This window comes from Eulemur rufifrons, chromosome 13 (assembly GCF_041146395.1).
Source record: "Eulemur rufifrons isolate Redbay chromosome 13, OSU_ERuf_1, whole genome shotgun sequence".
NCBI classification, from domain to species: Eukaryota; Metazoa; Chordata; class Mammalia; order Primates; family Lemuridae; genus Eulemur; species Eulemur rufifrons.
In genome coordinates, this window is record NC_090995.1 from 657,523 (window position 1) to 682,133 (window position 24,611).

A 24,611-nucleotide genomic window follows, 5' to 3' on the forward strand; every position below is an offset into this window, starting at 1 on the left:
GATTCCTGTACATCAGCACAGAGGAAGGGCTTTGGTAGGTAAATGTAACAAACTTTCCTTCCAGTACCATTTGGTTCCTGGTGTCATTCTCATCTGGGGTGCTATGAACTATTACCAGTTATGATTTCTCAAAAAGTCATGTTCATAAGTATACTTTTAAGGTCATACATCTGTGATGGAAGTAAGACCATGGTATTCTATTGTGCTTTCTTGCTAATGTGCTTGGTATAGTTTTATGTATTCAAATTGTGAAGTATATTCACCTGAGTCTAGTTAATGAGATACTTTGTTATTTTCATTTATTTCAGAAATGTCTTCCCATTGCACCCGAGACCTATTGCCAGAGCAGGGCATACAAGACTCATTCCAGAAATCAATAATGAGACTACATGGAAGCTGTGGCCTTGAAAATGTACACTTAAGAGAAGACTGGGAGTGTGTGGGTGAGAGTAAGAGGCAGAAAGTATATTATGATGGTCTTACTCAATGTTTGTCAACTACCCATAGGAAAATCTTCAAACATAATAAATGTATAAAAGTCTTTACCAAATCTTTAAACCTAAATACACATAAAAAAAGACATACAGGAGAGGGAAGTTTCAAGCATAATAAATGTGGCAAAACTTTTAACCATATCTCAAAACTTTCTGCAAATAGGAAAATTCATATAGGAGAGAAACCCTACAAGTGTGAAGAATGTGGAAAAGCCTTTAACCGGTACTCAAAACTTACTATACATAACAGAATTCATACTGGAGAGAAACCCTACAAGTGTGAAGAATGTGACAGAGCCTTTACCCAGTCCTCAATTCTTACTCTACATCAAAGAATTCATACTGGAGAGAAACCATACAAATGTGAAGAATGTGGCAAAGCCTTTACCAGGTGCTCACGTCTTACTGAACATAAAAGAATTCATACAGGAGAGAAACCATACAAATGTGAAGAATGTGGCAAAGTCTTTAGCTGGTGCACAGACCTCATTCAACATAAAAGAATTCATACAGGAGAGAAACCTTACAAATGTGAAGAATGTGGCAAAGCCTTTACCCACTGCTCACGTCTTACTGAACATAAAAGAATTCATAGTGGAGAGAAACCATACAAATGTGAAGAATGTGGCAAAGCCTTTACCAGGTGCTCACGTCTTACTGAACATAAAAGAATTCATACAGGAGAGAAACCATACAAATGTGAAGAATGTAGCAAAGCCTTTAGCTGGTGCACAGACCTCACTAAACATAAAAGAATTCATACAGGAGAGAAACCATACAAATGTGAAGAATGTGGCAAAGCCTTTACCCAGTGCTCACACCTTACTCTACATCAAAGAATTCATACAGGAGAGAAACCATACAAATGTAAAGAATGTGGCAAAGCCTTTACCCAGTGCTCACACCTTACTCTACATCAAAGAATTCATACAGGAGAGAAACCATAGAAATGTGAAGAATGTGGCAAAGCCTTTAGCTAGTGCACAGACCTCAATCTACATAAAACAATTCATAGCGGAAAGAAATCCTACAAATGTGAAGAATGTGGAAAAGCCTTTACCCAGTGCACAGACCTCACTCTACATAAAAGAATTCATACAGGAGGGAAACCATGCAAATGTAAAGAACGTGGTAAAGCCTTTACCCAGTCCTCAATCCTTACTCTGTGTTAAGTCATAGTGAAGGGAAACCACACAAATGTGAAGAATGTGTCTAAGCCTTTACCCAGTGCTCACACCTTATGGTACATAAAGAAAAATCATACTGGAGAGAAATCCTACAGATATGAAGAATGTGGAAAAACCATTACCTGGGACACATACCTTATTCTACGTAAAAGAATTCATACTGTAGAGAAACCCTACAAATGTGAAGAAGGTGGCAAAGCCTGCAATAACTGCTCACATCTTACTGAACATCAAAGACATCATACTAGATAAAAGTGAGATAAATGTAATGACTATGGAAGTGCTTTCCCAAAGCATTAGCCTTAAAATGCACAACAGTACTTATTCTGAAAGTAAACAATAATAATGTAGAGCACCGAACATACCTTTACTTCTATCACAGATCTTATTGGACATGAGAGAACTTACACTGAAAGAAACCCTCCAATGTTTTCTCAAGCATTTCTCAACATCAGAAAATTTTTAATAGATAGAAACCTTACAAATTTAATGAACGTGAAAAAAGATTTATGGAAAAGGTATACCTTAGAGAAACAACACAGAATTGATACTTAACAGATATAATAAATTTCGGAACAGATTTAATCAAAAATCAAGTCTAAATAGATATCAGAGGATTCACAGTACAATGCACTAAGGCACTAACACATTCACCCATTTCTTTAAACCAGGTTGTTGATTATAGAGAATAATCCAGTTAAAATAGTTAGATAATTTATTTGTATGTCAGTTTTAAAAAAGAGAGAGATTTTTTTGAGAGTTACAATTACATGTAAAATATACTTTCTGGTCAGGGTGGGATGAAAATGGAACAAAGTATAATCTTTTGCATTTTTTTGACAAGCAAATACTGATGTGATTCAACTCGCAAAGCAGTAGATGTTATGCTTTAATTCCTAGTATGTATGTGAATGTGTGTGGGTAATGGTAGGTGCATCACAGGTATTAGAAGTCTTTCTGTATTAAGTAGGCATCATTCATGTACTTTTCCATGGAAAATTGAAATCACTGAAATGTAACATGTATGAAATGGAGAGATGCTTTGTGGTTGACTTTTAACAAACAGTATTTCAAGTGATGTATAATGTAGGTATAGAGACTAATATTCTTCTCATCATAATCAGAATGAAACAATTACAATATCAGAAATAAATTGTTTTACTAATTGGAAATGAGGATGATGAAATAGAGTGAATTTTGAAATATTTTTAGATTACATGTAAACTTAATTTGTTTTATTAAGTTAAAAAAAGTTTCTATTGTGTCAAACATGTTGTAGATTGAATGAAGTGTTATTTTGCCACTAACATTAACCTGTCTGATGTTACTCAGAGTTGGAGGTAACGGATTGTAAAAATGTACAATTGGTTGCACACTAAAATGACATCATTTGTGATCCTTTTTTGTAGTGGCTTTAAATTTCTAATACTTTGAAGAATAATGTTCCCAAAAGTTTTATTATTTTTGCAATTACTTTGTTACTGTAATGCTTATAATAAAGATTGTCCATTTAATGAAAAGCCATCCATTTCTGAACACTGAATGACTACTTGTTCCATTTTATTCTACATTTTTCTTTCAACATGCAACCTCTTTAGCCAGTGAAGCACAAATAAACACATTTTTTATTTACATAGAATCAAACATGCAAATATATCATGGTTAAGATGAACTTTAGTTGTAATAGATTTACAGAGTAAGTAATTATGTTTGTGTGAATGTGGATGTATACCTATTTTGAAAAGAAAAGAAGAAATATTGGAAAAAATAGGTAATTTCAAAAGTGTTGAGAATTTACTAGCAAACTAGAAACTTCAAAGATTCTGAAAGCAAATTTTTTTTTTTGCTTTATGTTGAATTAATTTGTTTAAAAGGCCGGGCGTGGTGGCTCATGCCTGTAATCCTAGCACTCTGGGAGGCCGAGGTGGGCGGATCGTTTGAGCTCAGGAGTTCAAGACCAGCCTGAGCAAGAGCGAGACCCCATCTCTACTAAAAATAGAAAGAAATTATATGGACAGCTAAAAATATATATAGAAAAAATTAGCCAGGCATGGTGGTGCATGCCTGTAGTCCCAGCTACTCGGGAGGCTGAGACAGGAGGATCCCTTGAGCTCAGGAGTCTGAGGTTGCTGTGAGCTAGGCTGACGCCACGGCACTCACTCTAGCCTGGGCAACAGAGTGAGACTCTGTCTCAAAAAAAAAAAAAAAAAAAATTTGTTTAAAACCCTAAAGCTTCTGGTTCAGAACCTGCCCATGCCAGTCCTCTGTTCTTACATGCTTATTACTCATGCTAGGCCTGATGTATAATTTTATTATTTCAAAGTTCATTAAGTATTCTTTATATGACATGCTCTTCAATTATAAGAATGATTTTTATAAAATTTAATAGTGCTCATAAAATAATCTGAAGGTATGAGTAATTCCACAGTGTATCAATTTCATTTTATTTATTTAGCACATTCTATATTTTCCTTCTAATTTGCGGAGTGTATTGAAAGCACTTTTGGTCACTGTTTCTTTTACTTTTGGTCATTGACCTAATTGATTTATTGACTGTGTCAGCTAATTTGTTCAAGTAAACACTAAGAAGGATTTATAAATTATGGGGTTGTTTTGATATTTAAATAGAAGGAACAATTACATGACAGTCTTATGTATGTAACAGATGCTTTATAATTAGCAGTAAATATTTCTGTGGGAGTGAGTTTGTGGTTCCAGGTAAGAGATTGAAAATGTCCAGGGTGAAAAAATGGCACTGACTTTGCATGTGGAGAGAAGAGACCTACACAACAACCAACACTTGGAATTTATAAGTGGAAACTCTGCTTCTTTGATTGCATAATTTTCTCCATAATTTTTTTCCTATCTTTTTATCTTCATTCCCTGCTACAAATGTATCTAAGCCATTCTTCTTTCTGCCTGTACTTGGTCTACAACTTTCTCACTGTTGTACTCACCCCCTGCCAGTTCACACAGTACTTTAAAAGTTCTGATGAGAAGTGCAGAATTTTTTAATTTGGTGAAAATATAATTTAACTAGAGAGTTTGAGGCCATTTATAGGTTATACATGCAGCATTCTGATTACTTAAGATTAGAGAGATTCAGCATCCTAAGGTAAAAGTAGGAGCCTTAAAGTACAAAGAAAGATAAACAATTCTGAATGCCAGAGGATTAAATCAAGAACTCAGTACTTTTTGTTTTGTAAAAGCAAAACGTTATTAGATCCTAACATATAATGTCATAAATATGAAAATAATTAAAATAAGTAAAGCATTCATAAGTTTGTGATGCATATGGTAAGCACTATATAAAGAAACATCAGAACTTGGCCATCTTTTAATAGAGAGTTTAGGTAAAGGAAGAAGTTTGAATTTAATTTTCTATCAATTATTTATAGTACAATATATGTATCCATCTAGAATCTACTTATGAGTATGTATTTTCAGTGCATTTTTAGAATTTAATAGAATGATTTCTGTGGATTTAAAATTTGGAATGATCTTTCTTTACCTTATATTTCAATCTTAGAGAATTTATTTTACACGACTTTATTTGAGTTTGTACAGTACGTAGTATACAGTTTTCGTTTTCAGTCTTCTAACTGTGGCCAGCAATTTGGTCATTCTCTCTAGAAGAATCTCGGATCATGGCAGCTTTTTGATTGAAAATTTCATCAGTGATTTGGTATGCAATCTTGTTTTCTGTGCTGACAGTGGCCAGAGGTGGCACAGTGAGCACCGCATATCTCTTTAGTTTCTTCCATACCATAATCATCAACACCAAGAATTCCAGTTGTCCTTAGCTTAACATAAAAGCATTCAAGCCCTTTTCATGTTCTGTGCTGGATTCTGAATCTGCTGGTAAATATCAGAGTTCCCTTGCTTATGACTGACAAATAGAATGACAAAAACAGCACTAAAGCTGTATATTTTTGATACTGTTCAGTTAAGCTCATGACAAAGATCCAGGCTCAGCATTTAGAACAGTGCTATACTTCAAAGATTTTTATTGATTTTTTAATTGATTGATAACCTTATATGTATTTATCATGTAAAATGTGATGTTTTGAAATATATATACATACACACTCACATCCCCATTGTCTAATGCTTATTCTAGCTAATTAACAGATGCTTTAATTCTCATAGTTATCACTTTTGTGGTGAAGAACACTTATCATTGACTGTCTCAGCATATATTTTTTTAATTTTTATTTTTTTAATTCTTATTTCAGCATATTGTGGGGGTACAAAGGTTTAGGTTACGTATATTGCCCTTACCCCTCCCCCAAGTCAGAGCTTCAAACGTGTCCATCCCCTAGACAGTGAGCATCACACTCATTACGTATGTATACACCCATCCCCTCCCCCACCCACATCTGCCCGACATCCGATTAATGTTCTTCCTAAATGTGCTCTTAGGTGATGATCATTGAAACCAATTTGCTGGTGAGTACATGTGGTGCTTATTTTTCCATTCTTGTGATACTTCACTTAGTAGAATGGGTTCCAACTCTTTCCAAGGAAATACAAGAGGTGCTATATCACCATTGTTTCTTATAGCTGAGTAGTACTTCATGATATACATATACCACATTTTATTAATCCACTCATGTATTGATGGATGGGCACTTGGGTTGTTTCCACATCTTCTCAATTGTGAATTGTGCTGCTATAAACATTTGGGTGCAGATATCTTTGTTATAGAATGTCTTTTGTTCTTTTGGATAGATGCTCGGTAATGGGATTGCTGGATCAAATGGTAGGTCTACTTGTATCTGTTTAAGGTATCTCCATATTGCTTTCCACAGAGGTTGCACTTGTTTGCAGTCCCGCCAGCAGTGTTTGAGTGTTCCTGTCTCTTGGCATCCATGCCAACATTTGTTGTTATGGGACTTTTTGATAAAGGCCATTCTCACTGGAGTTAAGTGACATCTCATTGTGGTTTTGATTTGCATTTCCCTGATGATTAGAGATGTTACGGATTTGTTTCATGTGTTTGTTGGCCATTCTTCTGTCTTCTTTTGAAAATTTTCTGTTCATGTCCTTTGTCCACTTTTTGATAGGTTGTTTGATTTTTTTCTTGCTGATTTTCCTGAGTTCTAAATAGATCCTAGTTATCAGTCCTTTGTCAGATGTGTAGCATGCAAAAACTTTTTTCTATTCTCTAGTTTGTCTATTTACACTCGTGACAGTTTTTTTTTGTTTTTTTTGTTTTTTTTTTTGGCTGTGTAGAAGCTGTTTAATTTATTCAGTTCCCATTTATTTATTTTTCTTGCTGCTGTGATTGCTTTTGGGGTCTTCCTCATTAATTCTTTTCCTAGGCCAATGTCTATAAGAGTCTTTCCCACATTTTCTTCTAGAATTCTAATCGTTTCACACCTAAGGTTTAAGTCTGTTATCCACCGTGATTTGATTTTTGTGAGAGGTGAAAGCTGTGGGTCCTGTTTCAGTCTTCTACATGTGACTATCCAGTTTTCTCAGCACCATTTATTGAATAAGGATTCTTGTCCCCAGAGTATGTTTTTGTCTGCTTTGTCAAAGATTAGATGGCTATATGAGGATAGTTTTTATTTGGATTTTCTGTTCTGTTCCACTGGTCTGTGTCCCTGTACTTGTGCCAATACCAAGCTGTTTTAAGCACCACAGCTTTGTAGTATAGTTTAAAGTCTGGTAAATTAATACCTCTCATTTTGTTCTTATTGCTTAAAATTGCTTTTGCTAAATGGGGTCTTCTTTGGTTCCATACAAAGCATAAAATTATTTTTTCTATATCTGTGAAAAATGATTTTGGTAATTTAATAGGGATTGCATTCAATCTGTAGATCACTTTGTGTAGTATAAACATTTTAACAGTGTTGATTCTTCCGATCCATGAGCATGGTATGGTTTTGCACCTATTTACATGTTCTGCAATTTCCTTCCTCAGTGTTTGATAGTTCTCCCTGTAGAGGTCTTTTACCTCCTTAGTTAAATGTATTCCTATGTTTTTACTTTCTTTGTTGATATTGTAAAGGGTATTGAGTCTTTGATTTGGTTCTCTGTTGATTGTTATTGGCATATATGAATGCCTCTGATTTGTGTGTATTGATTTTGTATCCTGACACTACTGCATTCATTTATCAGTTCCACAAGTCTCTTGGTTGAATCCTTGGGGTTTTCTAGATATAATATCATATAATCTGCAAAGAGTTAGAGTTTGATCTCTTCTGTCCCCATTTGGACACCCTTCATTCTGCTCTCTTGCCTGATTGCTCTCACAGGGACTTCCAGCACTATGCTGAATAGCAGTGGGGACAGTGGGCAACCTTGTCTGGTTCCAGTGCTGAATCGGAAGGCTTTCAATTTTTCCCCATTCCGTATGATGTTGGCTGTGGGTTTTTCATATATGGCTTGTGTTATTTTTAGGTAGGCTCTGTCTATGCCTATTTTATTAAGCATTCTTATCATAAAAGGGTGTTGAATTTTTTCAATTGCTATTTCTGCATCTATGGAGAGGATCATATGGTCTTTGTTTTTGCTTCTATTTATGTGGTGTATTACATTTATAGATTTGTGTATGTTGAACCATCCCTGCATCTCTGGGATGAAGCCCACTTGGCCATGATGGATTATTTTGTTGATAAACACCTGGATTGGATTTGCTAGGATTTTATTGAGAATTTTTGCATCTATATTAATGAGGGGTATTGGTCGGTGGTTTTGTATTTTTGTTGCATCCTTTCCTGGTTTTGGTATTAGAGTTATGCTGGCTTCAGTTATACTATGCATATTCTCAGATCACAATGGAAAAGTAGAAATCAACCCTAACAGAAATTCTTGTTTCTGCTCACAGTCATGGAAGCTAAACAACCTTCTCCTGAATGATCACTTTATAAATGAGGAAATCAAGATGGAGATCAAAAGATTCTTTGAACTAAATGACAAAGGAGACACAAGTTATCAAAATCTGCGGGACACAGTTAAAGCAGTCCTGAGAGGAAAGTTTATTTCCATAAATGCCTCTATCAAAAAGACAGAAAATTTACAAATAGACAACCTAATGAATAGACTCAAAGAGCTGGAGAAAGAAGAACAGACCAACCCCAAACTCAGCAGAAGGAGTGAAATTAATAAGATCAAATCAGAACTAAATGAAGTGAGCAACAGGCAATTTTAAATTGATCAAAATAAAGTGATAAAAGATAAATGAAAATATCAAAATAACAAAATGGAACATAACCACAGAATGTACAGTCATTTATAAGGTAATACTCCAATATTACAGTCACATTTTTGTCGTACATTTGAAAATTTACCTGAAATGGAAAAGTTGATGGAATAACCACCAAGAGAAAATATTTCAAACATAGTATCTTTAAACACAGACTAGTGAAATATATTCTAACGACAGGATAATGGCAAAGATATATCAAACTACATTAAGTAGTTTTGTTTTGTACTACTACTGGTATTATTTTGAGACACATAAGACAAATTGTTAAGTAATTATACTGATATTATCAAAAACAAGATTTTCAGGAAAAGATAAAATATTTTAAATAGATAGAAACAACTAGTTTAAGTAAAAATTCTATAATTTTAATTTTAATTAGAAATATAAAATTATAGTTTATTTTTCTCTTTCTAGAAAAAGCATAGTTATTAACTCTCTGTTGCAAAAAACATAAAAGCCATGCTAACTAGTAGCAGTGAGAACTAGAGTTTCCCAAAAGTTGTCTTTAGATATAATTCTCAGGTAAATTAACTATGATTTCTAAAGAAATGCTAACAATAGTCCTAAAACATATTCTTCTTCAGAAAGCAAGAGAGATATCAAAGAGTAATGAGGTCAAGTGAAAAGGAAGCAAGAGTACCTGAAGTAGTTCCACTGGGTAAAATTTGGACACTTTGAGCATCAAAAAATATAATAATTGAAGCATATTGAAACATCCAGATTTGAAGAAACTTCTCATTTCCTAACAATCTCTCTTCCCATAAATAAGATTATTCACCACTGGAGGAATACATATACTGCCTCTGTAATATGAATTTCATTAGTGTAACCAAAATTGTTACAAAAAGTTTTCATTATAAAATGCAGAAGTAATAACAGGAATCACAATCATCATTTTTCCTTCCTTGATGAAATCATGGATCCAGCCAAGGATCATCAGTGCCTCATAAATATTGGAGGTCGCCCTTGCCCCTGCAGGGGGCACTGGGATTGGAGAGATGACATAGGCAGACAGCAGACAGGACGGAGCACTTGAACTCGAACTCTGTGCTGGGAGCGGTCCCACACCTCGTTTTTCTATTTGTTCTTGTTTTGTTTTGTTATTTATTATTATTATTACGAAGTTTCATTCTTCAGCAAAAAGGAAAGCCAATAAACTTTTTGTATTTATGAACAAAATATTCACAACAGGGCAGTTAAGACGTGATTAGAACAAAAAACCAAGCACTTTAATTTTTTTAGGTGTCAGATGAGTTTGTCAAATGATTTTGTGACATCTCTATGGTTCTCCTGGAGAGAGTTGGAACCCATTATATTAAGTGAAGTATCCCAAGAATGGAAAAACAAGCATCACATGTACTCACCAGAAAATTGGTTTCCCTGATCATCACCTAAATACACATCTGGGAACGACACCAATTGGATATCAGACTGAGGTGGGGGGTGGGGGAGGGGATGGGTGTATGCCTACACAATGAGTGCATTGCGCACCGTTTGGGGAATGGTAACACTTGAAGGTGCTGACTTGGGAAGGGGGGGTGGGGAAGGGAGGGATATATACCTACATGATGGGTGCAATGCGCACGACCTGGGGAACAGACACGCCTGGAGCTCTGACTTGGGGGGAAAGGCGGTACAGGAGCAACGTATGTAACCTGCAATTCTGTATCCCCCATAACAAGATGAAAAAAAAATGATTTTATGTATCTATAAAAATTATATAATTTTTATTCCTTCTGTTGATGTGTTCTGTCACATTTATTGATTTGCATTTGTGAAATCATCTTTGCATCTCTGCGATAGATCCCACTTTATTATAGTGTATGGATATTTTAATGTGATTTTGAATTTGGTTTGCTAGTATTTTATAGAGGATTTTTGCATCTGTGTTCAATAAAGGTACTGGCTGTGGTAATGCTGGCCTCATAAAGTGAGTTTGGAAGTGGTCCCTCCTATTCAATTTTCAGAAGTTTGAGGTTTGGCATTGATTCTTCTTTAAATATTTGGTGCAATTGTCTAGTGAATCCATTTGGTCCTGGGTTCTTGCTGGGAGATTTTTTATTACTGATTTAATCTCTTCATGGAAGACAATTTTTCCACAGAAAGCCAGGGGCCGTGGAGCTCAGGCTATGATGCGTGGCACGGTTCTTAACAGGCCACGCACCGGTTCTGGGCTGCCGCCTGGGGGTCAGGGACCGTAGCTTTGCAATATAATCGTTTTCATGTCTGTAAAATTAGTAGTAATATCTCCTCTTTCATTTGTTATAGTACTAATTTGAATCTTTGAGTTCTCTCTCTCTAATTAATCTAGGGAAAAGTTAGTAAATTTTGTTGATCTTTTCAAAGAAACAACTTTTATGATATCAGATCTCACAATTAAGTCTTTAATCCATCTTGAGTTAATTTTTGTATATGGTGAGGGGTAGTAGTTCAGTTTCATTTTTCTCCATATGGTTCTCCAAGTTTCCCAGCACCGTTTATTGAATAGGGCATCATTTCTCAGTGTTTTTTTCTGCTTTGTTGAACATCAGTGGGTTGTAGCTATATGGCTTTTTTTCTATATCTAAACATATCTAAACATAAAAAGATACAGTAAAAATGCAATAAAAAAGATTAAAAATGGTACACATATATAGGACACTTACTATGAATGGAGCTTGCAGGACTGGAAGTTGCTCTGGGTGAGTCAGTGAATGAGTGGTGAGTGAATGTGAAGGCCTAGGACGTTACTGTAAACTATTGTAGACTTTATCAAACTTAGGATATACCACTTAAGTACACTTAGGCTACACCCCTTAATTTATTTTTAAAAGTTGTTTTTTCCTTCAATAATAAGTTAGCCTTACCTTACTGTAGCTTTGCTTTATAAACTTTTAATTTTTTTTAACTTTTTGACTTTGTTTTAATAACACTTAACTTAAAATACAGACTGTATAGCTGTATAATAATAGTTTCTTTCTGTATATCCTTATTCTATAATCTTTGTTTTGTTTTATATCTTTTTTTTATTATTTTTTAAACTTTTTTTGTCAAAGACTAAGGTAAAACACACACATTAGCCTAGGCCTGCACAGGGTCAGGATCATCATTCTTACTATCTTCCACCTCCACTTCTGTTCTACTGGAAAGCCTTCCCAGGCACTGACATGCCTAGAGCTGCCCTCTTCTGTGATAGCAATGCCTTCTTTTGTAACACCTTCTGAAGGACCTGCCAGGTGTAGTTTTACAGTTGAATTTTATAATAAGTATTACATAGAAAGAGTAACTCTAAAGTAACAATAAAATGATAGTATAATAAATACATAAACCATTATGTATTTCCAAATATTATGTACTGTACGTATGTGGGATACTTTTATATGACTGGCAGCACCTTAGGTGTATACACAAGCATCAACACAACCACATGAATAGGGAACATATTGACATAGTTTAAAATATAATACATGAAAAGGAAAACATCGAGAAATCGCTCTCCTATTCCCTTTACCCACCTCTTCCTTGTGCGCGCTCCCGACCACCCCTCAAAAGAACTGTCATTGATTACCGGCTTCTATTATATATTAATGCATATAAAATAAAATAATGCATTTTTATTCTTCCCTCTTGATTTTTTAGAGAGAATGTATAATATGCACACTTCTGCACATTGCTTTATTATTAATTTAATCTACTTGGAGGTTTTTAAACACCACTACACAGAGAATGGGCTCCATTCTTCCTAGAGCTGCACTCATTCCACCGTATGCATGTGTGGTGCTCTATTTACCTAGTCCGCTGCGTATGGACACTTGGGTCGTTTTTCTGACATTTCGGTACCAAAAATCCTGCCGTAAATAACCCTGCCCAAGTACATCTGTAGGCTAACTTCCCAGAAATTGATGGGTCAAAGAGCACCAGAATTTTATATTTTGATAGATGTCGGAAATTTTCCCTCTAAAAGAGTATCAATTTATATTCCCACCAGCAATACCCGAAGATGACTGCTCCTCCTCAGCCTCGGCAACAGAGTGTAATATTAAACCTACAGAAATGTTTATGGGTCAAAAATACCTTCTTTTGTGTCACTTATTAGGAGTGAAGTGGAGCATCTTGTAATATATTAAACGCTGAGCGGCAGCACAGCTTGCCTGGCCTTTGCCTTCTGAGGAAGAGGCTGTTTCACTTGGCATCCACTCTCCGTTCGTTCCATTCTTATAAGGAGATCTATGCTTGGCTTGTTCCTGGGGGAGTGTGGGCAGGGGTGGGCAAAGGCTGGCAGGGGCCATTGCCCGCCACTGTTTGCCCTGAGGGGGTGAGGCAGGAGGAGGAGGGACTGGGTTTTGTGGGGCTGCAGGTGGCCCTGTTCCCCTTCGCTGAGGTTGGGGACCTGTGTGCCCTGCCTGGGTAACCGTTTTCTCTTCGGACAAGAATGCACAGTCTTGCGCAGGCCTGCAGAAGCGGGCATCTGCATGTGACCCTAGGTAGGCTGTGCTTTCCCCGAGCTCTCTTGGGGCCCTCTGGGCGCCTGGAAAGGGTGGCTTCTCCCCATCGTCGGTCTTGGAGCGGGCCGGTCCTGCGCGGGGAAACCCCGCCGCCTCCCTGCCTGCGTCCTGCTGGGCTGTCAGGTCTTAGCCAGGCACCGCTCCGGTCACACTTGCTGTCCCTGGGTCTTGCCTGGCCGTGCCTTACCTCCCACCCTGAAGAGCAGAGGGGACAGGTCGCAGCCCCTGGCAATGAAGACTGGGCCTCGCAGGCTGAAGGTGGCTCCGTGGCGGCATCCAGGAAGCAGCAGCGGGATCCACGGACCGGTCGCCCATCGCCACCTCACAGCCGCCTGCTGGCTGTGTATGTGAGTCTCCCCGAGAGTCCAGAGTCTTCACGCCCGGGACTCGCAAGGCTCGACTACCAGTATGCCCGTGTGTCCCTCTGGACGCAGGGGACCTCCTTTGCCGGCCGCAGAGCCTGGCCCTGTCGGGACCTGCCTGAGTCCCTGTGGCTTCTGAGAGAAAGAGGGACACAGAGAGAGAGACAGAGAGATAGAGATTATATGTATGTGTGTTCGCACGTGGGAGTAAATGGTCTGCCATGTTCGCCATTTGCCTCGGGGCTTCTTGAAGTCACCTATCCTCGTGGTGAGCCCCTCCGTGCAGTTCCGCTCCGGCTAGGGAGCCGGGTGCCGTTCGTTTTCCCTGGGGTTCCTGCTTGGGAGTGGGATGGTCTGGTTCCGTCTCGGTCGGGGGGGGGGGGAGGAGGTGCCAACTGAGACCGGCAAGAGTAGGAACGTCGTAGCCGCCAGGAGGTGAGCCAGCTTTCCCATCCGAAGAGGACGAAAGCCAAGCCGAGGACGGCTACGACCTCCACCACTTCCACAGGAACTCTGGATGCCAGGGACATGTGTGCAGGGAAGGCCAGGAAGGAGATTCTGCCACCCTTGGGATTCAGGCCCGACCTAGGCTCAGGCCTATCTTCTCTGACGGAGGCCGGAGGGCAGAGAAGCAGAGACTATGGAGGGAGAACATCTGTCCTTCCACAGGGGCCTCTATGGCTAGCTCAGCCATCCAAGGTGGCATCCTCGTGCCGGTTGGCACTGCTTTCTCCTGCCGGGGTGCCAGTTTGTACACCGACACCATGCCCCCACATCTTTTCTCTTCCGCATTGGTTTCCGAGGGCCTGGACCCTTCTTCACCTGGATAAACCCTGTGCGCCGTCAAACATTCCCACTGCATCAAGCTCAGCATTGGGGGCATCCACTGGGTGAGGCTTTCCTTCTCCACAGTGCTTTCTTAGTGACTGGGTAGGCCTGACGTCCGTGCCCATCTGCCCAGTCATTTGTTCTGCCAGCAAGGTTTGAAGTCTTGGTGTCAGTGCCCCATCCGTCTTCCCCATGATTCCCATGAGCTCAGCGGCAGCACACGTTGCCTGGCCTTTGCCTTGTGAGGAAGAGGCTGTTTCCCTTGGCGTCCGCTCTCCGTTCGTTCCTTTCTTGCAGGGAGATCCATGCTTGCCTGTTCCTGGGGCAGTGCGGGCAGGGGTAGGCAAAGGCTGGCAGGGGCCATTGCCCGCCACTGTTTGCCCTGAGGGGGTGAGGCAGGAGGAGGAGGGACTGGGTTTTGTGGGGCTGCAGGGTGGGTGGCCCTGTTCCCCTTCGCTGAGGTTGGGGGCCTGTGTGCCCTGCCTGGGTAACCGTTTTCTCTTCGGACAAGAATGCACAGTCTTGCCCAGGCCTGCAGAAGCGGACCTGTGCATGTGGCCCTAGGTAGGTTATGCTTTCCCCGAGCTCTCTTGGGGCCCTCTGGGCGCCTGGAAAGGGTGGCTTCTCCCCATCGTCGGTCTTGGAGCGGGCCGGTCCTGCGCGGGAAACCCCGCCGCCTCCCTGCCTGCGTCCTACTGGGCTGTCAGGTCTTAGCCAGGCACCGCTCCGGTCACACTTGCTGTCCCTGGGTCTTGCCTGGCCGTGCCTTACCTCCCACCCTGAAGAGCAGAGGGGACAGGCCGCAGCCCCTGGCAATGAAGACTGGGCCTCGCAGGCTGAAGGTGGCTCCGTGGCGGCATCCAGGAAGCAGCAGCAGCATCCACGGACCGGTCCACCATCGCCACCTCACACCCACCTGCTGGCTGTGTACGTGAGTCGCCCCGAGAGTCCAAAGTCATCATGCCCCTGACTCGGGAGGCTGGACTGCCCGATGGCCGTGTGCCCCTCTGTACTCACGGTTCCTTCTTCGCCCACCGTGGAGCCCGGCCCTCTCAGGAACTGAGTGCCTTTGGCTTTAGAGAGAGAGAGAGAGACAGAGAGAGGGTGAGAGAGAGAGAGGGCGGTGATATGTATTTGTGTGGGCAGGTGGGAGCAACTGGTTTCCCTCGGGGCTCCTTGAAGTCATCTTTCTGTGGTGAGCCCCACGGTGCAGTTCTGCTCGGGCTAGGGAGCCGGGTGCCATCCGTTTTCTGTGGGGTTCCTGCTTGGGAGTGGGATGGTCTGGTTCCCTCGTTGTCGAGGGGGCGCCAGCGGACACAGGCAAGAGTAGGAACGTCTTTGCCGCCAGGAGGTGAGCCACCTTTCCCATGTGAAGAGGACGACAGCCAAACCGCTGACGACGACCACCACTTCAACAGGAACTCTGGATGCCATGGAGAGGTGTGCAGGGAAGGCCAGGAAGGAGATTCTGCCACCCTTGGGTCTCATGCCCTACCTAGGCTAACGCCTTCCTTGTCTGACAGAGGCCGCAGGGCAGAGAAGCAGAGACTACGGAGGGAGAACATTTGTCCCTTCACAGGGGCCTTTCTGGCTAGCTCAGCCATGCAAAGTGGCATCCCTGTGGCAGTTGGCAGCGCTATCTTCTGCCGGGCTGCCAGCTTGTACACCGACACCATGCCCCCACATCTTTTCTCTTGCTCCATGGTTTCCGAGGGCCTGCACCCGTCTTCATCTGGATGAATCGTGTGCGCTAGAAAACATTCCCACTCCATCCAGGTCAGCACTGGGGGCATCCACTGCGTGAGGCTTTCCTTCTCCCCAGTGCCTTCTTAGTGACTGGGTAGGCCTGACGTCCGTGCCCATCTGCCCAGTCATTTTTCTGCCAGCAAGGTTTGAAGTCTTGGTGTCAGTGCCCCATCGGTCGTTCCCCTTGATTCCGATGGGCTGAGCGGCACCACACCTTGCCTGGCCTTTGCCTTCTGAGGAAGAGGCTGTTTCCCTTGGCGTCCGCTCTCCGTTCGTTCCTTTCTTGCAGGGAGATCTATGCTTGGCTTGTTCCTGGGGGAGTGTGGGCAGGGGTGGGCAAAGGCTGGCAGGGGCCATTGACTGCCACAGTTTGCCCTGAGGGGGTGAGGCAGGAGGAGGAGGGACAGGGTTTTGTGGGGCTGCAGGGTGGTGGTGGCCCCGTTCCCCTTCGCTGAGGTTGGGGGCCTGTGTGCCCTGCCTGGGTAACCGTTTTCTCTTCGGGCAAGAATGCACAGTCTTGCGCAGGCCTGCAGAAGCGGGCCTGTGCATGTGGCCCTAGGTAGGCTATGCTTTCCCCGAGCTCTTTTGGGGCCCTCTGGGCCCCGGCGAACGGTGCCTTCTCCCCAAGGTCGGTCTTAGAGCCGGCCTGTCCTGCGCGGGAAACCCCGCCGCCTCCCTGCCTGCGTCCTGCTGGGCTGTCAGATCTTAGCCAGGCACCGCTCTGGTCACACTTGCTGTCCCTGAGTCTTGCCCGGCTGCGCCTTTCCGCCTAGCCTGAAGCGCAGTGGGGGCAGGCAGGAGCCCACGGCGATTGTGACCCGGCCTATACCTGGTGGGCCCTCGGGGCCCGTGGAGGCACAGGACACCTAAGTTGGTGAACTGTTATCTGGAGCCCTGCCTCGGGCCTCAGGTAACTCCTTGTGCCCCACAGGCCCCCTCCCCGCTCACCAGAGTTCATCGCTGCCACCCTGGGCAGCCACGCCTGTCCCCAGGGGGTCTCATGCCAGCTCAGATCCCAGGAGGAGGGATCGCAGTGTTCGCCTCTCTCCCTGAGGCCGGGCCCGCGCTGGGAGCTGGGATCCCAACCAGAGCTCTGCGCAAAGGGGTCCTGAGAAGAGGACGGGGAGGCCGTGCCCCCGGCCCCACCGCGGTGCCCGTCCGCTCCGGGTCTCGTTCCCTCACAGCCTCCTTCCTCCCTCCCAGGCACCCTAGGCAGCACCGTCCCGCCCTCCACCGCCGCCGCAGGTGGGCACCCCCGTCGCCATCGCCGGATCGCGAGGCCAAAGCCGCCATGGCCTGCTGACAGCCTTGGCCGGCGTGCGAGCCGGCCTTACAAGCGCGCATGCGCAAGGCGCTGTCGTAATGACCGCGGCCGTTGCCTAGGGGCGCATCCCTCTGGCGGGAGCCCTCTGCGGCCAGGCCGGGCGCGTCCTTGTCAAGCTCTGGCCTGTCCTCTCCAGGATGCCTGCCAGGGGATCGTCCACGGTTCCAAGGAGAAGGAGGAGGAGGGCTCAGCGGGCTGCAGAAGGCTCCGTGGTCGCAGCCTGCAGAACGCAGCCCCGGGATCCACGGACCGGTCGCCCGTCGCCACCTCACAGCTGCCTGCTGGCTGTGTATGTGAGTCTCCCCGAGAGTCCAGAGTCTTCACGCCCGGGACTCGCAAGGCTCGACTACCCGTATGCCCGTGTGTCCCTCTGGACGCAGGGGACCTCCTTTGCCGGCCGCAGAGCCTGGCCCTGTCGGGACCTGCCTGAGTACCTGTGGCTTCTGAGAGAAAGAGGGACACAGAGAGAGAGACAGAGAGATAGAGATTATATGTATGTGTGTTCGCACGTGGGAGTAAATGGTCTGCCATGTTCGCCATTTGCCTCGGGGCTTCTTGAAGTCACCTATCCTCGTGGTGAGCCCCTCCGTGCAGTTCCGCTCCGGCTAGGGAGCCGGGTGCCATTCGTTTTCCCTGGGGTTCCGCTTGGGAGTGGGATGGTCTGGTTCCGTCGCGGTCGGGGGGGGGGGGGGGGAGGTGCCACCTGAGACCGGCAAGAGTAGGAACGTCGTAGCCGCCAGGAGGTGAGCCAGCTTTCCCATCCGAAGAGGACGAAAGCCAAGCCGAGGACGGCTACGACCTCCACCACTTCCACAGGAACTCTGGATGCCAGGGACATGTGTGCAGGGAAGGCCAGGAAGGAGATTCTGCCACCCTTGAGATTCAGGCCCGACCTAGGCTCAGGCCTACCTTCTCTGACGGAGGGCGGAGGGCAGAGAAGCAGAGACTATGGAGGGAGAACATCTGTCCTTCCACAGGGGCCTTTCTGGCTAGCTCAGCCATCCAAGGTGGCATCCTCGTGCCGGTTGGCACTGCTTTCTCCTGCCGGGGTGCCAGTTTGTACACCGACACCATGCCCCCACATCTTTTCTCTTCTTCCATGGTTTCCGAGGGCCTGGACCCTTCTTCATCTGGATAAACCCTGTGCACCAGCAAACATTCCCACTCCATCAAGGTCAGCACTGGGGGCAACCACTGCGTGAGGCTTTCCTTCTCCACAGTGCCTTCTTAGTGACTGGTTAGGCTTGACGCCCGTGCCCATCTGCCCAGTCACTTGTTCTGCCAGCAAGGTTTGAAGTCTTGGTGTCAGTGCCCCATCGGTCGTTCCCCTTGATTCCCATGGGCTGAGCGGCAGCACACTTTGACTGACCTTTGCCTCTGAGGAAGAGGCTGTTTCCCTTGGCGTCCGCTCTCCGTTCATTCCTTTCTTGCAGGGAGATCTATGCTTGGCTTGTTTCTAGGGATGTGTGGGCAGGGCTGGGCAAAGGCTGGCAGGGGCCATTGCCCGCCACTGTTTCCACTGAGGGGGTGAGGCAGGAGGAGGAGGGACTGGCTTTTGTGGGGCTGCAGGGTGGCGGTGGCCCTGTTCCCCTTCGCTGAGGTTGGGGAGCTGAGTGCACTGCCTGGGTAACTGTTTTCTCTTCGGGCAAGAATGCTCAGTCTTGTCCAGGCCTGCAGAAGCGGGCCTGTGCATGTGGCTCTAGGTAGGCTGTGCTTTCCCCGAGTTCTCTTGGGGCCCTCTGGGCCCCTGAAAGGGTGGCTTCTCCCCAAGGTGGGTCTTGGAGCGGTCTTGTCCTGCGCGGGAAACCCCGCCGCCTCCCTGCCTGCGTCCTGCTGGGCTGTCAGGTCTTAGCCAGGCACCGCTCCGGTCACACTTGCTGTCCCTGGGTCTTGCCTGGCCGTGCCTTTCCACCTAGCGTGAGGAGCAGTGGGGACAGGCTGTAGTCCCAGGCAATGAAGGCTGGGCCTAGAGGGGTTAAGAAGGCTCCGTCGCATTTTCCAGGAAACTACAGCAGGATCCATGGACCTCTCAGCCATTGACACCTTAGGCCCGCCTGCTGACTGTGTACAAATAGTCTTTAAAAGGAGACACAATTAAAGATCGAGGAGGTATTAAAAAAATATATTAGATTATAAACAAATATTTGCCAATATCATCAAAAATAAGAAAATGTTAGCAAATTCCTAGAAAAATATAAACCACCTAGATGACTCAATAAAAAATTAACAAATCTAAATCATTATAGAACTATTAAACATTTTCAATTAGTTGTGAACATATTTCTGCAATAGAATAAACCATTTCATGTCGGCTTTTTGAGTAAATTCTAACAAGTATTTAGTAAATCAACAATTCCACAGCCAGGCATGGTGGCTCTCACCTTTACCCTGGCCCTATGTGAGGCCGAGGTTGCGGATTGCTTAAGACCAGGAGTTCAAGATCAGCCTGAGCAAGACTGAGATCCTGTCTCTAAAAAAAATAGAAAAATTACTGGTCATGGTACCATACACCTCTAGTCCCTGCTACTCTGGAGGCTGAGGCAAGCGAATCACTTGAGCCTAGGAGTTGTAGCCTACAGTGATCTATGATGACTCCACTGCATTCTAGCCTGGGAAACAGAGCAAGACCCTGTCTCAAAAAAAAAAAAAAAAAGAAATCCACCCTTACAGAAACTCTTTCAGAAGATAAGAAAGAAGAATCTCTCCCAAATCATTTCATATTAACAACATATGCTTGATGCAAAACTAGGCACAATAATTTTAAAGAACATTGATATTGATAAAAACAAATAAAAATAGAAATATATCATACGAACACCTATGGGATACAAGAAAAAGCAGTATTAAGATAGAAGTTGATACCAATAAACCTCTACATCAAAAGAAGTAGAAAGACATCAAATAAACAAGCTAGCAATGCACTTTAAAGGACAAGAAAGGAAAAATAAGTGAAACCCAAAATTAGTAGACAGAAAGAAATAATAAAGTTTAGAGCATAGATAGATGAAATTGAGATGAAAACACCATAAAAAGATTAGCAAAAAAAAGGTTAGTTTTATGAAAAGATAAACAAAGTTGACTAAACTTTAGTTAGACCTGGAAATAAAAGAAGATCCAAATAAATGAAATCAGAGATAAAGAAGGAAACATTATAATTATTACCCCAGAAATTCAAAGGAACATCAGAGACTATTATCATAGTCTCTTATGATGCCAATAAATTGGGAAATGTAGAAGAAATGGTCAAATTCCTAGACATATACAGCCTACCAAGATTGAACCATGAAGAAATAGAAAACCTGAACAGACCTATAATGAGTAACAAGATAAAAACACTAATAAAATATTTCCAATCAATGAAAAGCCCAGAACTTGATAGTTTCACTGCAGAATTCTATAAAATATTTAAAGAAAAATTAACACCAATTCTACTCAAACTATTCCAAAAACTTGAAGAAGAGGAAATACTTCCAAACTCCGTTCTACAGTCCAGCAATACCCTGATACCAAAACTAGACCAGGACACAGCAAAATAGAATAGTACAGGCCAATATTACTGATGAACATAGATGCAGAAGTCCCCAACAAAATACTTTCAAACCAAATTCAGCCACATATTAAAAAGATTATTCTCTATGATCAAATAGGAGTCATCCTAAAGATGCAAGGATTGTTCAACACATGCAAATCAATAAGCATGATACATCACATTAAAGACAAAAATCATATGATCATTTCAATAGATGACAAAAAAAGTATCCAATAAAATTCAACATTCCCCTTCATGATAAAAACTCTTAACAAATTGGTTATAAAATGGGAACATATTATAACTCAAAACAGTAAAGATCCTATATGACAAAATAACAGCTAGCATCATACTGAATGGGGAATAATTGAAAGCCTTTCCTGTAAGTTCTGGAACAAAGACAAGTTGGCCACTTTCACTGCTTTTATACAACAGAGTACTGAAAGCCCTAACCAGAATAATTAGACAAAGAAAAAAATACAGGGCACCCAAAGTGAAAAGACGTCAAATTGTCCTTCTTTACAGATGATACCATCTTATATTTAGAAAAACCTAAAGATTCTGCCAAAAAACATTTAGAAGTAATAAATGAATTCAGTAAGTTTTCAGGATACAAAACCAACATACAAAAATTAGTAGCAATCCTATATGCCAATAGTGAATGATCTGAAAATGAAATCAAGAAAGCAATCCCCTTTATAATAGCTATAAAAAAGTTAAAATAATATACCTAGGAATAAACTTAACTAAAGAAGTGAAAGATCTTTACAATGAAAACTATAGAATGCTGGTGAAAGAAATTGAAGAGGACACAAAAAATGTAAAAATATCCCATGTTCATGGATTGGAAGAATTAATATTGTTAAAATGTCTATAGTATCCGAAGTGATCTACAGATTCAATGCAATCCCTATCAAAATACCAATGAGATTTTTCACAAAAATAGAAAAAGCAATTCTAAAATTAACAGGGAATGACAAAAGACTCTGAATAGTTAAAGTAGTTCCAAGCAAAAAGAACAAAGCTGGAGGCATTCCATTACCTGATTTCAAAATATACTACAAAGCTATACTTACCAAAACAGCATGGTACTAACATAAAAAGAGGAACAGATCAACGAAACAGAATGGAGAACCCTAAAATAAATCCATGCATTTACAGCCAACTCACATTTTACAAAGGCACCAAGAATATACATTGAAGAAAGGACAGTCTCTTCAACAAATGGTGCAGGGAGAACTCAATCCATACACAGAATAATGAAACAAGACCCCTATCTCTCACTATATACAAAAATCAAGTCACAGTGGATTAAGACTTAAATGTAAGACCTGAAACTATGAAACTACTAGAAAACATTTACGAAATGCTTCAGGACATTGGTCTGGGCAAAGATTTCTCGAATAAGACCTCAAAAGCACAGGTAACCAAAGCAAAAGTTGACAAATGGCATTATATCAAGCTAAAAATCTTTTGCACAGCAAACGATCAACAAAGTTAAAACCTATAGAATGGGAGAAAATATTTGCAAACTACTCATCCAACAAGGGATGAATAACCAGAGGGTATAAGCAACTCAAACAAATCAATAGCAAAAAATCCAAATAATCTGATTTAAAAGAGGGCAAAGGTCTGAATAGACATTTCTCAAAAGAAGACATACAAAATGCCAAAAGGTATATGCAAAAGTTCTCAACATCCCTAATCATTAGAGAAATGAAAATCAAAACCACAATGAGAGATCATCTCACCCCAGTTAAAATGCCTATTATCAAAAAAACAGGGCTGGGTGCAGTGGCTCACGCTGGTAATCCTAGCACTCTGGGAGGCCGAGGCAGGACAATCGCTTCGAGGTCAGGAGTTCGAGACCCCATCTCTACTAAAAATAGAAAGAAATGATCTGGACAGCTAAAAATATATATAGAAAAAAATTATCCAGGCATGGTGGCACATGCCTGTAGTCCCAGCTACATGGGAGGCTGAGGCAGAAGGATTGCTTAAGCCCAGGAGTTTGAGGTTGCTGTGAGATAGGCTGATGCCATGGCACTCTAGCCTGGGCAACAGAGCGAGACTCTCTCTCAAAAAAAAAAAAAAAAAAGGAAAAGGAAAAGAAAAGAAAAGAAAAAACGACAACAGAAAACGAATGCTGATAATGACTGAGAGAAGGAGGAATATTCATACACCATTGATCAGAAAGTAAACTAGTACAGGCACTATGGACAACAGTATGGAAGTTCTCAAAAAACTAAGAGCAGAACTACTACCTGATCCAGCAATCCCACGCTGGATATATATCCAAAAGAAAGGAATCACTATATTGAAGCAATATCTGCCCTCCCATGTTTATTGCAGCACTAGTCACAATAGCCAAGATGTGGAATCAACTTCAGTGTTCATCAGTGGATGAATGGATAAAGAAGATGTGATACATATATGCAATGGAGCAGTATTCATCCATAAAGAAGAATTAAATTCTGCATCTGCAGCAACATGGATGGAACTGGAAGATATTATGTTAAATGGAATAAGCCAGGCACAGAAAGACAAATATGGCATGTTCTCACTCGTATGTGGGAGCTAAACATAAAATTGATGTAATGAAGGTAGAGAGTAGAATGATGGCTGGGAAAAGTAATGGGGATGGGGAAGAAGGGGGGTTAAAGAGAACAAAACTACAGTGAGATAGAAGGAATATGATCTAGCACAAGAGAGCAACTATGGTTAACAATATTGTATATTTTAAAATAGCTAGAAGAGAAGAATTGGAATGCTCCCATCACAAAGAACTGATAAATATTTGAGGAGATGGATATCTTAATTACCAGATTTGATCATTACACATCATATTCTTTTATTGAAATATTACATGTACCCTAAAAATATGTGCAACTAGTAAGTATCAATAAAAATTAAAAATTAAAAAGAACAAAGGATGAGTGGGGAAAAACCCTACTAAACCAAATGTTAGCAAACCAATTCCACAATGCATGAAAAGATAATACCTCATGTCCAGGTGGGCTTCCTCTAGGAAGGCAAGATGAATTTCATATTAGGAAATTCATTTAGATATTTTACCACTTTAATGTATTTTTAAAAACCCGTGTTATGATCTCAGTAAATGTGGAAAAAATTTCAGGAATATTTCACTGATGTCTCCTCCTGCCCCTTCTATCTGACATTGTATTCTGGCAATCCAAATAAGACAAGAAAAAGAAATAAAGGATTTAAGCTTTGGAAGTGAAAAAATTTAAAAATATCTTTTTTCACAAATGATACTTTTCCCTAAAAGATATTATATAAGGCAATTACTAAAAATTAATAAGACAGCCTGGCAAACTTACATTGATATGCGATCAATTCACAAAAGTCCATTGCATTTCTGTATACCAGGAGCAAACGGAGATTCAATTTTTAAAACATACTATCTACCAGTGCAACAAA

At 42.1% G+C, this 24,611-nt stretch overlaps 1 protein-coding gene across 1 annotated transcript; it reads left to right on the forward strand.

The window, feature by feature from the left end:
• The first annotated feature begins 379 nt into the window (after window positions 1-379).
• Window positions 380-1,666, forward strand: LOC138393912 (zinc finger protein 678-like). The gene is given in 1 exon segment (XM_069485449.1): window positions 380-1,666. A coding segment is annotated over 1 exon segment (1,287 nt).
• The last annotated feature ends 22,945 nt before the right edge of the window (window positions 1,667-24,611 follow it).